Source organism: Taeniopygia guttata, chromosome 3, assembly GCF_048771995.1.
Source record: "Taeniopygia guttata chromosome 3, bTaeGut7.mat, whole genome shotgun sequence".
NCBI lineage: Eukaryota > Metazoa > Chordata > Aves > Passeriformes > Estrildidae > Taeniopygia > Taeniopygia guttata.
Window position 1 is genome coordinate 13,638,771 of NC_133027.1, and position 10,870 is coordinate 13,649,640.

Consider the following 10,870-nt stretch of genomic DNA (forward strand, 5'->3'; position numbering starts at 1 on the left):
TCTTGAGCTCACCAAGCTTCTGTGTACTCATTTCGTGTCCAATAACGACATGATACAGATAGTTGTTCTATTCTGTAAGTGGAATAGTGAATTATAACTTCACATCCACTTTAGAGGAATCTTATTCTCTGAAACTGGTCCTGAAGTACACTTCTAAACTGTAACATAGTATTTTCCTCAGGTGATCAGATTTGTAGATACTCTTAGTGTGAGGCGTTGTTTACTTAAAAACCTCAACATGTTGAGCTTTTCAAAAGCATTAAAACCCAAAAAAAAAAGGCTACTTTTGCAACCCATAGTCACATAAAAAGTTTTACCTGATGCTTTTACAATAGTTTTGCTCCCAAAAGAATATGCTAGAACATAGTTCTATATGTCAGTGGTTCACTGTAATGAATGATTTTGAAACAGTATGTTACAGGGGCAGAGGGAAAGTGGAAAACATGGTATTTTTTTGAATCCTATGCAGTGTAACTTCTCTGAATTCTTCTATGTTTTGCAATACTTTTTAAAATAATATAGGAAAATTCCAAACCACTTCTTTCTTTTATTTATTTATCACAGGTCTTTACAGTAATATTTTCATTTCAGGCAATACAAAATCCCAATGATATTCAGCTGCAAGAAAAAGCATGGAATTCAGTCTGTCCCCTGGTTGTAAGGCTAAAGCGCTTTTATGAATTTTCACTCAGATTAGGTGAGCCCTGTTTTAATATTTCTGTTTTATAGGCTTTTTTATATATAATGGAAGAGGAAGTTCTGTCTTCCCACAAACTTCTAAAGAGTTTTAGAGTTAATATTATTTCTGTTTGATATCAATGGACATTTAACTGCAATTGCATGTATCAAGCTGTCTCTTTAATCTTAATTTCATAGCTTGTTAGTTTGTCTGTATTACCTAAATAGCATACAGGCAAAAAACGTGATAAAACGACAAAGTTTTTCTGTATTTCCTGCCACGTTTCTGCACTTCTCTGGTCCATGTTATTTTTTGTAATTTGGATCCCCTGGAGCTTTAAAAGGAATGTAAGGTAGTAATATTTTGAGATTTTTTTAAGGCAGTGATAATGAGGAAAGTGTATCAATAAACTCTCTCACAGGTTGAAAATCCAAAGTTGGATGTGTTGTACACTGACTTCACGTCCCAACAAACACAAAATGTGATGTGATTACTCTTTGAATTAGGACTCTGGAATGCAATTATATGTATGAAGTGAGAGGGCTCCTAGTGCAAGGGGTTTCTTCTACAACATCCTTTAACTATCTCTTTCACTTTTTGAGTTATGCTAGTAATTACAGGCAGCTGATTTATATTGGTATTAGTGCTTAAGAGTACACTTTTAGTAACAGAGATGCCAGAATAATCTCTATGCCGAGCTGATGGCTAATAGAGGAAGATGAAAGTGATGAATATCTGAAAGCAAGAAAAATGCCTCCTCTAGAATTTTTGATAAGGATCCCAGATAAAGGGTGACAAAAATGGAAAAGAATTCTGTGATACAAAATAGAGAGAAAATGGCAGAGCCTGAAGAGGCAGGTGTCTTTAATTAATGCTTCTCACTTCAGAATAGTGAGAAAAAACATGTTTAGGGCTCAGCATGTTTGGAGGGTTTCTTTCCTTCAAATGCAGTATTTTTAGATATGTAGTTAAAACTTTGTGTGCACTGACTACAATTTGTGCTTTTGATTTTTATTCAGAGAAAGCCCTGCAGAGTTTACTGGAATCCTTGACATGCCCTCCCTACACTCCAACTCAGCACCTGGAACGGGAACAGGCTCTGGCGAAAGAGTTTGCAGAAATCTTACATTTTACTCTTCGTTTTGATGAACTTAAGGTTAATAAAGTCTTTCAATACATGTTGATTGTTGCTGTATATTTTGAACCAAAACTGATTATTTCCTGTTTCTCTTTCTGGAAGATGAGAAACCCAGCGATTCAGAATGACTTCAGTTATTACAGGCGGACAATAAGTCGCAACAGAATAAACAACATGCATGTAAGTAAATAAACTCAGATGTGCTGCACGCAGTGAGGTAATTATTTATCAGGATGCATTTATGCCATTTTTGGTAAAGTTTTTGGTTTTGATTTAGTAGCTGTCATGTTCTCTCATACTGAGAGTTAATCAGCAGTCAGGATGAAGTGATTAGAGAGGACTGTTCAAGCAACAATCTGCTTTCTGACATGAGCATGTACTGCATCTTTTTCTTGCTGCTGGCAAGATTTTAAAGAGCTTTTCTGACTATTTTTTCTTCTGTTTTCATCAGCTAGACATTGAGAATGAAGTGAACAATGAAATGGCCAATAGGATGTCCCTGTTCTATGCAGAGGCCACACCAATGCTGAAAACCCTCAGTAATGCAACGACACATTTTGTATCAGAAGTATGTAAAGGGGAAGAAAGGTCTACCATAGATATTATTGATTTTAATTTTACAAGATAGTTTACTGAACACTGCCTTTTTCTTACCCTTCCAGAACAAAACGTTACCAATTGAAAATACAACAGACTGTCTAAGTACTATGGCCAGTGTATGTAAAGTCATGTTGGAAACACCGTAAGTTTTATCTTCAATCTTGGGGGGTTTGTATGACAGTACTTATATTTCAATTAGCCACCTGGGGTAACACTTTTTTTTCCAAGTGAATTCCTGTATCTTTGCCTTAAGTTGTTACTTCTTTTGTATAAAAAGCATGACCTGGTGTTAGAAAGCGTTGCCTCCTCTTCTAACCACCTTATGATATCTTTCATGAGTCAGTGTTCTGTTGGCGAGAGCTTACATGGTCAGCCTGCATTTCAATGAAAAGTTAAAATACGAGTGTAATAATCTTATACACTTGCAGGCTTCAGTGTCTGTGTCTTGTCTAACCAGGGCTAAAGGCTGACTGCTGCCTCCTGCTTGCCTTTGCTGCTCAATTATTAGCACACAGAGGGCAAGACTTTGGCTCATTCAAGGAGATGTTTTTTTGGATGCAGTCATCTCATTCTAGATACGAAAAAAATCACCTTCAGCTGATCAGCTACGAAAAAATTTATTCATACAAGTGTATTCAGCTGTACAATTGTGTTTATATCTGTTAATGTAGATAATAACAGCCAGGGGGGTTCTTCATTATTATTTTGCTATGCATTTAGTGGAGTGTATTTTAGGCTAGATGTCTCTTTGACTGGAAAACACATGTAAAATAGAGTCAAGGTAGTCTTTCTGCCTATGAGTCATTTGTTCATGGAGCCATGTAAAGGGTAGAATTCCTGAGGTTTATGTTTGTTCATGAAAATTCTGAAGAAGTGTCTGTAGGGGTGGGACTCATCTCACAATCCTGAGGCATCATAGAAGCAGTAATTGAAAAAGTAGCCTTACGAGTCACCTCATTTTTTGGAAAAGCAGTGAAAAAAGTTGTGAGTCATCTAGATTGTTACCTGATATTTAATTCTAATTGTGGGATAATCAAGCATTTTCATGTCAAAATTTCTGTAACCTTTAGGTCCGTTCATGTTACAATACTGTGGAAGAATAAAAGTTGAAGTTACTGTAGACTGAGTGTTACTACAATACACAGAGGGAGAGAGAGAGAGAGAGAGCATACTGCTGTTACAATCCACCTTGGTGAAGCCTTGAACTTCCTAGCTGCTGAACTTAGATCCCACTGAACTATTCCAAAGTAGGAATTTAAGCAAAAACAGTAGCTTTCCTTCAAGATCCCAGCATGTGGTGTTTCTGAGATTAAACTGAAGTGTTTCAGATCAGTCTCCATCATATTTCATTAAGTTCTCTATGAAGCCATCATCACATACATTTTGAGGATCTCAACTCTGCCTGGGTATGATGAGAGGTTTACATCTGTGTGCTCTAACCATTCTTGTAAATTGGCACAGGCTTGCAGAATTCACAGATATTTAAATCCTTACTAATGTGCATCTGCAACCTTAAAATATACTTTTGGTTCAGATTTCATGCAGTCCCAGTCTAGTTTTTAAAATTGTTTAGTAAAAGGTCTAGAATGTTTATTTATTTTGTTCTGTTTTCCAGAGAGTACAGGAGTAGATTCACCAGTGAAGAGACCCTTATGTTCTGCATGCGAGTAATGGTGGGAGTTATTATTCTGTACGATCACGTTCATCCTGTGGGAGCTTTCTCAAAGACATCAAAGATTGATGTAAGTGAAGCCTTTCTTTAATACTCTGTAGGTTTGAGAGTACTAGTCTGCAACTCTTTTTCAGTGCAAGCTATGGCTTGGTATAAATAATTTTAATTGTTTTTGAATGGCAATTTAGAATTTGTCTTCACCTGTGCTCTTTAAAACATCAGTTTTTTTGAAAATAAAATAAGGACCAGCTTTTTTATTTTCTTCCAGACACAGATAATAATTTTTCTTAGTTACCTCTGCTTTTTTGCTGACTGTATAGTTAGGCTAAAATAATTTTATATTACACTTAGCCTGGAATATGTTCTATGGTCATAATTTTTTTTAAATCATGTAATGTATCAATGCTGAAATGCTCATCTTTGGCAATAGTTCTCTTGTAAATAAGTAGATGTTCAATGTTGTCTCTGCTTTGTCTGAGATCTGAAGTAACAGAACTGAAATGTTACTGTTGTAATGTTGATAATGATCCTTCCGTTTTATCTTTGGCATGGCCAGTCACAGAGAAATCAATCTTATTTTTCCATTTGAGAAATTGCAAGCACACATGAAAAGAGTACTCTTGTTTTTCCTACATGTTTTTACAAACCTAAATCTCACACACCACTTCTCTCAGCAGAAATAAGCTTTTAATAATGAAAAAGATACCAAGTCTTTCCCTTTACAAGAGGGATTTCTTCAAAAGAGAAGGAAAAAACCGTATATTATTGCCCTCCATGACACTGGGTCTTCCTTAGCATTTTGCATCTGTGGATATCCGAATTTTGCCACGTCTCCTCTTTGACTGTCTACAGAGAGAAAGATTTGTCACAGAGGTGAATAGATTTGCTCAAGGTCATGAAGCAGATAGAGCCTGGGACTTGAATGCCGATTTCTTGAATGCTGGTTCAGTCTCTTGCCTACAGAGGCAGCACAAATGAAATTCTGATAGGTCCAAATGTACATTGTGTGTACTTTGTTTCTCACATTTATCCTGAAGCCCTGTAATCTAACAGGAGAGTTAGGTAGATATAAATGGGAGGCAGGAGATGTACAACTCAGTTTTAAAAAACAAGTACATGGTCCCAAATCTTGATTTGTGTAATTAGCTGAGTGATTTTTTTTGTAATTCAAAAAAATCTCCTACTGTTTCAGATGATGAGTTTGATTTGCTGTGGTAAACAATTCTTTTCTCCAAACTATTCACTTCAGCCATTCAAGCTATTTCAAGAGAATTTCAGGGACAGTGGAATATATTACCATTTCCTTACTCTTTCAAGACAGGAGGCTGTATTTTAAGCTATTAATGACAGTCTCCTAGCTTAGGCATCTGTGTTCATATGCAAGACAGGTGTCTGCCAAGGAAGGAGGGAACCTCCCTTAGACTGGAAAATATGGTATGACCCCCTGCCTCTGAATTATTATAACTTTGAAATTAAGTGCAAGGCAAAAACATGGGAAATGGAGTAACAGTTCTTTACGAGTATGTGTGGGTATAACAAGGCAAACAAACAATAACAACGGCAGCAAAAACAAACAAAACAAAAACCCCAGAAAGAAGAAAGGCAGCAGGAGATGGAACCCTGCAATGGTGACGAATTCTCCCCACAGTGACTGCAGCCTCTCTCCCCTCTGAATGCCGAGAGCACATGAGAGCTGGGGGCTGCAACCAACCCCTTTTTCCCAGCCCAGTTCTCCTGGTGTCTCTGCCCTTCCCAGAGAAACCCCCAAGTCAGCTGCTGTCCTCTCCTGAGCTGTGGCAACTTCTTTTGTCTCATTTGAGTAGCTGGTCGTTATTGTCTCCTAGCAACACATATGGGAGAAAAATTCCCCAAGAGAAAGAAAGAAAAGGAAGAATTATAAACCCCAGTTTATCCAACTTGTTTTAGGTATTCTGACTCTAACAGAAATTAAAAATAATTGAATTTTTATCCCCTTTGACTTGGTCTGATCATATCTGCTGGGGCATGTAAACCAGTACTGAGTGATGTGCACATAGACTTGAGCTTCTCTAATTAAGGAAAAATAACAACGTCAAAATACATGGTGCTAACCTGAGAATCTCATCGGATCTGTTATTTGCGAAGCTAGTTACACTTTGCAGGCAGAAGTGAGCCAGCTGAGCAGTGAGCACTGTTTGTTGGGGTGCTCCCTGTCAAGGATGCTGAGCTACATTTTCTGACTAATTTTTGCTGGCACATAAATGGACCCTGACTTAAATGAAATGTTTCATCATCTGCTTCTTTAGTAAAGCAGAGGTGCTCTTCAGTTGCAAAGAAAATTCTAACATGTAGATCTAGTACTCCAATGTGTCTTGGAAAATTAAAGGATTCAAATCTTGACTTAGTTGTGTCTTTATCTGTCATTTTGAATAAGATGAAATTAATCTAGGCTAATTGCTGAATAGCTAGATGCAATGTCTTCATAGCAGTGGGAAGAAATAAGTACTACTGGGGAAGATACCTTCTGAATAGATTAGAAGAATTCCTTGTTTCTATTGACAAGCTAGAGAATCTGTACAATGAGTCAAATGAATTCTACTCCTGCTTTCCGTGCTTCATTTCCCCTTTTGTAAATATGGACAAAGTTTCAGCCTGTTTTTTAACAGTCTCTACAAAGATATTTGTTCAGGGAGGTGTTAAAATCAACACCATGGACTTCTTAGGTTAAATTTTTAGCCACTAGTTATGAAATAAATCACAAGTTGTCACTGGTTAGGTTTGCAACTAAAAACTGAATATTGAAAATTACTTCCTTGGATGCAAACATAAACATAAAAGTCGAAGTTGAAACATCTCTTCTTATAATTGTTAACAGCAATGACGCAGAACTTCCAAAATCTCTTATTTTCAGCTTATACCAGATAGTTTTGATATTTGTATTTTTTACTTGGAATTGAATAAATAGAGTGCAAGTTAAAATATAGACACTTGATACATAATTTACTCTCTGCAAACACTTATTGTAGTAGATGTTTTCTCCAAAGTGAAGTTTTTAACTTTGAGATAATTTTTAGTAAGTTGTAATGCTTTTATTATGTCACGTAAAGCAGCATTAACACTCAGTAAGAAACCTGCCTGTATACGGTGAAATTTTTCCTTGTTTTCAGCTAGTGCAATTCATATATTATTGTTCAATAGTGGCATGCTTCTGTTCCCAGATGAAGGGATGCATAAAAGTTTTAAAGGAACAACCACCTGACTCTGTGGAAGGACTTCTGAATGCTCTCAGGTATGTGGGATTCAGCCCTAGAAAATTCCTCTTTGTTTTTCCCCTAGTATCTTTGTATTTGAGATTCTTCACTTTAGAAGAATAATTTAATAAGATTATCCTCTCAAGTTTGCCTTTATCACCTTGGGTTTTTTATACTAATTTCTTCCCATTTAATTTGACTTGAATAAACAATAACTGTTAATATTGTAAACAGTATATCCTAGCTAATATTTGCTATATGAAATACCCCAGCATCTAGAACATTTTAGAAATGAAGTGTCGGATTTCTCTTTCTCAAACTCTTAAGTACTTCCCTTCTCCCTTCCATCTTGATAAACCTTTTTTTTTTTTTCTTTTAATCTTGCAAAATTATACAGCTTCCAGAAAACAGCATCCTAAATCCCAATCCTGTTTATGGTGCTGTCTTGGGAAGGAAAACACATGGGGGTCTGGCACTTCTCTGAAGCTGAGAATGTTGTTAGTTTTCAAACCCAAGTTTTTCAGAGCTGTTTTGAATTCTCTAGCTGTTGAATGCTTGGACAGAGCGAGAACTGCACTTCCACATTTGCTTATCATGTCTTTTGAATTAAAGTTGATGTGGAGTTAAATCTACAAGTATCAAGTGTGTTTCAAGCTTATGCTATAATCAGTCTCCCTATTAGCATAAACAGTGGAGAATGCTTGGGTTTAAATGGAAAAAAATGGAAAAAAAACACACTAAAGCTCTTCAGTCCTCTCAGAATATTTAAGAAGACTGCTTAAAGTCATAGATTATGCCAAAATTCAGCCTAGATTCCTAAGTGATTTTAGTATTTACCATATTTCTTATGTCTTTTGCTTTTTTTCTAGAAAAAATGAGTGATAATTTTGACCCAAGATTACGACAATGTCCTAGGCAGATACCAAAGAGAATTTAGCCACAGTTCTTGACCTTTTAGCAGGGAATAATTTATTGCATAGGGTATTTATAAGATAAAGAACACCAGATTCTTGCCAATTAAATTCCAGTGATCAGTAGAGGAACATGTAAATTCCTTCTTTGTGTAACTGAACTGTGCTGATTTCAAAAACATGCTCAAGTGTTCAGACTTTTCCTATCTCTGCTCATTTTATAAATTATTGTTTTAACTTGTAATTTCTAGGTTCACTACAAAACACCTGAATGATGAATCTACTTCAAAACAAATTCGAGCTATGCTGCAGTAGTGTCCACAGACAAGTAGATGTTTGTATTGATCACAGATGTGTATGTTTACATAATTTAATACAGTTTGATGTTAATACTTGTGTGTATTTGCATAACCATTTTCTTCACATTGCTAAAATATAGAAATCTGTTCATAACCTGACTGACTATATAGTGCAACCTAAGTTTTTATTCCAGCCTTTATCTTTGACTTTTAAAATACTTTTTTACTTAGATACTACAGTTAAGACAGTTTATCTGTGCATTTTAATCCTTAAACACCTTCTCTATCAGAGACGTAGCAGTGAAGACAAAATGGAAATCAAACTGAAATGTCAAAGGTACCACAGAAAAGGAACTTTAAAGAAGAAGAAAGTTAATATAAGAGAAAGCAAAATTAATTTGGTATGTTTTGAAAAACATGTGCACAGTTTTTTGGTCAGTTTTAGGATCTTGTCAAACTAGTATGAATACGAGAATACCTGAATGTTCATCACTCATAAAATGCATTGTCTTTCCTGTAATAAGGGGGGATCCACCTAATTTTATGAATTATGTGTTGTCTGAAATACCAAAAATGTATTTCAAACAGGTAATTTTACCTTTTTAATTAAGTATAAGCCCTACCTTTCAACAACTGAGGAAATTAATATCCTTTCTCAGATGCAGTATACATAAACAGAAAATATGGTTAAAGATCATTGATAGATTTTGAAAACTCTGTATAATTGTATTAGATTTAGAAAGGAAAAAAAAAAAACTTATGTCTTGACTTAACTGGAAAAGGTTTGTCAGTGTAAATATTTCACAGTGAACTTTAACTACCAGACAGCTCTAGCCAGTAATTTTTTGGCTGATCTAAACTAGTACACTCTTCTGTAGCAAACTTCCCTGGTGTCAAATTGGCTGCATCAGACCTAGGGATGGTTTAAAATGAAGAGCTGATCTGTTCTTAGGAACTCCATTAAATTCCTAGTAGTGTTATTCATTAGATGAGTCAGAGTCAACACAGAAATATTTATCAGCTGACTGCTCTTCACTGGCTTTTGAGATGTGATTGATATTTCAAGAAGTTAAGTTCCTTGCTGACTTGTTTGTTCTTATTTTCTGGTAAATCTTCCAGTTAATGGAATAGAAATACTTTGCCAAAAGCAGCAAAGTGCTCATGCTCTGTTATGTGTGTCTACTGGGTGGTCTGCTGTACATATTCTTGCAGAGGTCACGTTCTGAAAATGTGTTTGATTTTGTGTACTTTGCTTGCATGTATGTGTGGAAACTCCAGTGCTTGTGCACAGATTCAGATTTGTATTTGCTTATCTGCATATGGATAATCAGGGTTTGTGTGCTTTCACTGGAATTTTCATGCACATCTCTTCTAAAAACTTTACCTTAAGACTTTGAAAATGGATTTGGTCTGTTGGAACTTGGCTGCACCGTGGCAAACTGCGTCATTGAACTCAGTCCTTAAACAGTATTAATCACAAGTTCTCTGGAGTAGGGATTAATTTAAGAGCTTATTTCTGAGCAGAGCAACCCCTGTGAGGTTTGTTAGACCTGATCAGAACCCACAGGTGCCAATGTCATGCGTGTCCTGATACTGGACAGCTCCACATCTCCAGCATTCATGTCACACCCCTGCAGGTGCAGCAGCCAGTTGCGATGTTGTTGTTAGGGAGAGAGAACTCACTCACATTAGATCTTCTTTTTCTGAAAGCAATGACCACACTTTTTTCACAGTAGTAAATCCACTGTTTACAGGCTCCATTTTTTATGGGGGGACATTTAAAAATGTATGTTAGGGAAAATCCTGCTTTGTTCATAGTCACTTCCAGTTAAGTAAATTAGGTGGATGACAGGCCATTCTGTTGGGCTTTGGTAACTGAAGTTAACATATGCTTACCTGCAATTTTTTGTCAAACAATGAAATCTTATCTTTAAATACTGCAGAGAAAAACTATTTGTCACTTGTATAATAAAAATGTAAACCTTAAAGCATTCTGTGAGTTGTCATGTGCTGTTTTGAAGTCATGGGATTTCTTGACCTGCTTTGATGTTTTTGTACAGAAGTTTGTTTGAAATAATAAAAAATTTGGTACAGTAAGCTTTGGGACTCCCTATATTTAGTGACAACATAAACAGGTTGAGAAATACCTCATTTAAGTTTTGGATCATATAGTAGGTTCACCTTTATGTGTCCTAAAAGTACTTTTTTCACTTGTGTGCTACAACAGTATAACTTCACATCACTTAAAAAATCTTGTGTTTTTCTGACGTATATTAGTACTTGTTTGTCATCATGGCCAAGGGGAATTGTTGATACTGCTGAGGGCATGAATCCTTTCTCT

At 36.0% G+C, this 10,870-nt stretch overlaps 1 protein-coding gene across 7 annotated transcripts in view; it reads left to right on the forward strand.

Annotated features, from left to right (window-relative positions):
- The window catches only part of CYRIA (CYFIP related Rac1 interactor A), a 55,081-nt gene extending 44,561 nt beyond the window's left edge, over positions 1 to 10,520 (forward strand). For 6 of the 7 annotated variants that reach the window (XM_072926352.1, XM_002198469.6, XM_012572880.5 and 3 more), the window contains 8 exons: positions 592 to 697; positions 1,699 to 1,835; positions 1,920 to 1,997; positions 2,269 to 2,385; positions 2,480 to 2,559; positions 4,033 to 4,159; positions 7,287 to 7,357; positions 8,482 to 10,520. In XM_072926352.1, coding sequence (XP_072782453.1) covers positions 592 to 697; positions 1,699 to 1,835; positions 1,920 to 1,997; positions 2,269 to 2,385; positions 2,480 to 2,559; positions 4,033 to 4,159; positions 7,287 to 7,357; positions 8,482 to 8,545 — 780 coding nt within the window. In that variant the 3' untranslated portion in view covers positions 8,546 to 10,520. Of the gene's footprint in view, positions 1 to 591; positions 698 to 1,698; positions 1,836 to 1,919; positions 1,998 to 2,268; positions 2,386 to 2,479; positions 2,560 to 4,032; positions 4,160 to 7,266; positions 7,358 to 8,481 lie in introns of all 7 variants that reach the window. The other variant, XR_012054836.1, reaches the window with a different exon arrangement.
- Positions 10,521 to 10,870: the final 350 nt, after the last annotated feature.